The 3,717-nt window shown below is 33.2% G+C and overlaps 1 protein-coding gene across 6 annotated transcripts in view; it reads left to right on the top strand.

Moving 5' to 3' along the window:
• LOC106879147 (potassium voltage-gated channel subfamily H member 7) overlaps window positions 1–3,717 on the top strand; it is a 703,964-nt gene that overhangs the window by 124,367 nt on the left and 575,880 nt on the right. For 3 of the 6 annotated variants that reach the window (XM_052970718.1, XM_052970720.1, XM_052970719.1), the window contains exon 1: window positions 1,005–1,221. The exons of 1 other annotated variant lie outside the window; for it this stretch is intronic. In XM_052970718.1, coding sequence (XP_052826678.1) covers window positions 1,135–1,221 — 87 coding nt within the window. In that variant the 5' untranslated portion in view covers window positions 1,005–1,134. Of the gene's footprint in view, window positions 1–1,003; window positions 1,222–3,717 lie in introns of those variants that run through there. 2 more of the 6 variants (XM_052970723.1, XM_052970716.1) reach the window with 1 other exon arrangement.

Here is a 3,717-nt window from a genome sequence, read left to right as displayed (position 1 = left end):
ATATATATATATATATATATCGATAGATAGATAGATAGATAGATAGATAGATAGATAGATAGATAGATAGATATACAGATAGACAGATAGACAGACAGATAGATAGATAGATAGATAGATAGATAGATAGATAGATAGATAGATAGATAGATATACATTCACACATACATACTATGTACATGCATACATACATACATATATATATATGTTAAACGTACCTCAATGTGGGAGAGCAACTCATGCCCACACACACACATACACACAACACACAGACATGTATCTATTTTTGGTGCTCGATAGGTTACAAATTGTATGTCAATGTATTGGATACTGATCTTCTTACTTAAACCATTAAAATTAATTAACCTCTGATTACACATGAAATAGCTAACCACTCATACAATGTTATGAGTTTTTAATAGATTATCTCACGGAAATTGTAACGCAAGCAACCCAAACTAAACAACTTAATTACGAGATTATCGAGAATAAAAAAAAATTGTACTTGCAGGATTATAGATGAAGCAGTTTATCATAAATCTGTTTATGTTGTTAGACTTGAATTTGATCATTTCGTACAAAACAATATCAGATTAAGAGATTAACGAAAATATTGTTAGCCAAATTGCATTATGCGTTTGTTCCTTTTCGTTCCTTGTAGCAGTCTCTGTTCAATGGTTTTAATTTAATGCTTAAATTGATTTCTGAGTATTTTTCACCTGCCTTATTAAAGCGTTGTGTGTGTATGAATTTGTTTGTTTGTGTGTGTGTGTGTGTATGTGTGCGTTTGTGTTTTAAAGTGTGTGTACGTGTGAATCCAAACAATATAACCGTCAATTAAACAAACAAAAAACAAAATACAATAGAAAACGATGCAGTCGACTATTAGATGTTTACGCCTATTGACAGAAAACCCGGATATAATATATATGTACGTGTGTATACATATGTGTCTTAAGAATCTCGATAAAGAGCTGAGAACTCCGGGGAGGCACACGTATTGGCTAGATGAGATTACTAATAAATTTGAAACTCTGCATTACTCCAAACCATCAAACGTCATAAATATTACAATATCCCTCAAGCACGTTCGAATTATGTGGCATGATAATGCAGACTAATTGAATAAATAAAATGACCATTGGATTAACACCAACCATGTATAAAGGGAAGGGATTTAACGAAGAACAAAATGGCGAAAAAAGTGAAGTTATTGTTGAGGTAAAAATTAATATTCTACTAATGTTTTATTGTTTTTTTCTTTGCACAAGACCATAATTTATTGTCCTGCAACACAAAAAATTACTTAGTAGAAATGATCGGAAGGTGCACACACACACACATACACACAAACACACACACACACACATACACACATACACACATATACACATATACACATATACACACACATATATATGTATATTTATATATATATGTAACTTTTAAAATATTTCTGAATTTAAATAAAAAAATTTATGATTAAGACAATTCGAAGGAAATAGTTTTATAAGCTAATTAAACTTAATGCAACAAGATGATGCACAGACATTCTTATATATGTATGTGTGTGTATGTGTGTGTGTATGTGTGTGTGTATGTGTGTGTGTATGTGTGTGTATGTATATATATATATAGATAGATAGATAGGTTTCTTTATTAGCCACACAGGGCTCAACACAGAGGGGACAACATATATATATATATAGATAGATAGATAGATAGATAGATAGATAGATAGATAGATAGATAGATAGATGGATGGATATTCATTTATGACGTATGTATATATGTTTGTATGCTTGTTAATTTGTATATGTGCATGTGGTCAAGAACAGAACAAAAGATAAAAGCAAGAAAAATACGGGATAAATTGAAAATCAATTTATATTATATTGACGCTCAGGAGAATGGAAAGGTTAACGGTTATAACGTTTCAGAGACTGTGATTATGAAAAGTGAAAGTAGAATGAAGAAAGGAAATTTGTAAAAAAGAACAGGCGATTCTCGCGGAAGAAGCTCATTGTGTTAGTCATCATTTTAGCAGCTTACTGACCGGAAGTAACGATTGACTATAAGTTGGTATATGCATATTTTACATGTAAACATATAGATGTGTATGTGTGTGTGTGTGTGTGTGTGTGTGTGTGTGTATATGTAAGCGTGTGTGTGTGTGTGCGTGTGTGCGTGTGCGTGTGTGTGTGTTTATATCTGTATGTCTGTGAGTGGGTGTGTATATAATTCATGTAATATTACGTGTGATGACATAAGATAATAGGCATATTCAATTAGTGCTCACGTTGATTCTCTGCCTAAACACCGGCGTGAACTTCAGCTAAAAAAGCAGGAATGTTCTAGCTGTCTAATGAACACTGGCCATAGGCAGTTTTCCAATTAAGGAGGTACATGTATAAAGGTGCAAACAGACAAACAACTAGTAGCGTTAGATTATGACATTTATATATTTAAACAACGATGTAACTAAATATTATTTTCTATCAACTACATACTATATCCTAGCAGCGACTTATTAATATTTTCAGCTAATGTACAAATTTTAAGATCTTTCTGTTGATACCTATGTTATTCTTAAACCCACATATTAAATATATTCATATTTTCACTGAACTTTCAATTTTGAATAGTAATTCATAATTGTTAATAAATAAAGTCGTCTTTCAAGTAAATATCAACTAATGCATACACCAGAGGCGCTCTCATTGCCCTCATAATGCTTATGAAATTGAATCCCACCATAGTCAGTTGATTTTTAATGATATATTTACATTACCTCTTATTCCTCTTCTTTCTCCTCTCCTCTGCTAGCATAACTCTTTCCTCCCCACATACATTCCATTAGCCAAGATACCACTCACCTAGAAACTTGAAGTAATTTATTGCTTACCGGCAAATCTAGCGCCCACCCATCTTTACATAATGCCCTCCACCAGCTAGCGATTCTAATTTACCTTCCCCATACACTGAGGCTATTCCATACATATACTGGTTCTCACCATCGGACTTAGCATTCTTCTTCGTATTCATTTGTTTCTACATATGATTCTGTAACTCATAAACATTACACATCTATCCCTTGTCATATTTGTTGGTTTCGATCTATCTTCCTCTCTTTATCATCTTATATTCTTTGTCTCTCTGCTATAACGCTCATATTTGTATACCTCTTACTACGCATCCTCCGATGATGGAACAGAGCGCAATTATAAGGTTCGCATTATGAATATTCTTCAACTGATATTTCATCGGCTTCTTGTAATCTATACTCCTGTTACATTCAATTCTACCCTCCTGTTGTATTCATGTTTCAATATATAAACGCATTAATCTGACCTCAGACAAGCTGTTTGCCTGCTTATGCTTTTATCCTATTATACGTATATATACGCACACACCAGGCACACATGCACATATACACATATATATACACACGTACATATATATATGCATACTCTTTTACTCATTTATTTGTTTCAGTCATTTGACTGCGGCTATGCTGAAGCACCGCCCTTAGTCGAGCAAATCGACCCTAGAGCTTATTCTTTGTAAGCCTAGTACTTATTCTATTGGTCTTTTTTGCCGAACCGCTAAGTTACGGGGACGTAAGCACACCAGCATTGGTTGTTAAGCGATGTTGGGGGACAAACACAGACACACAAACATATACACACACATGCGTATATATATATATATATATAT

The sequence above is a fragment of the Octopus bimaculoides genome, chromosome 9, assembly GCF_001194135.2.
Source record: "Octopus bimaculoides isolate UCB-OBI-ISO-001 chromosome 9, ASM119413v2, whole genome shotgun sequence".
Taxonomy (NCBI): Eukaryota; Metazoa; Mollusca; class Cephalopoda; order Octopoda; family Octopodidae; genus Octopus; species Octopus bimaculoides.
This window is presented reverse-complemented; position numbering and strand designations above follow the sequence as displayed.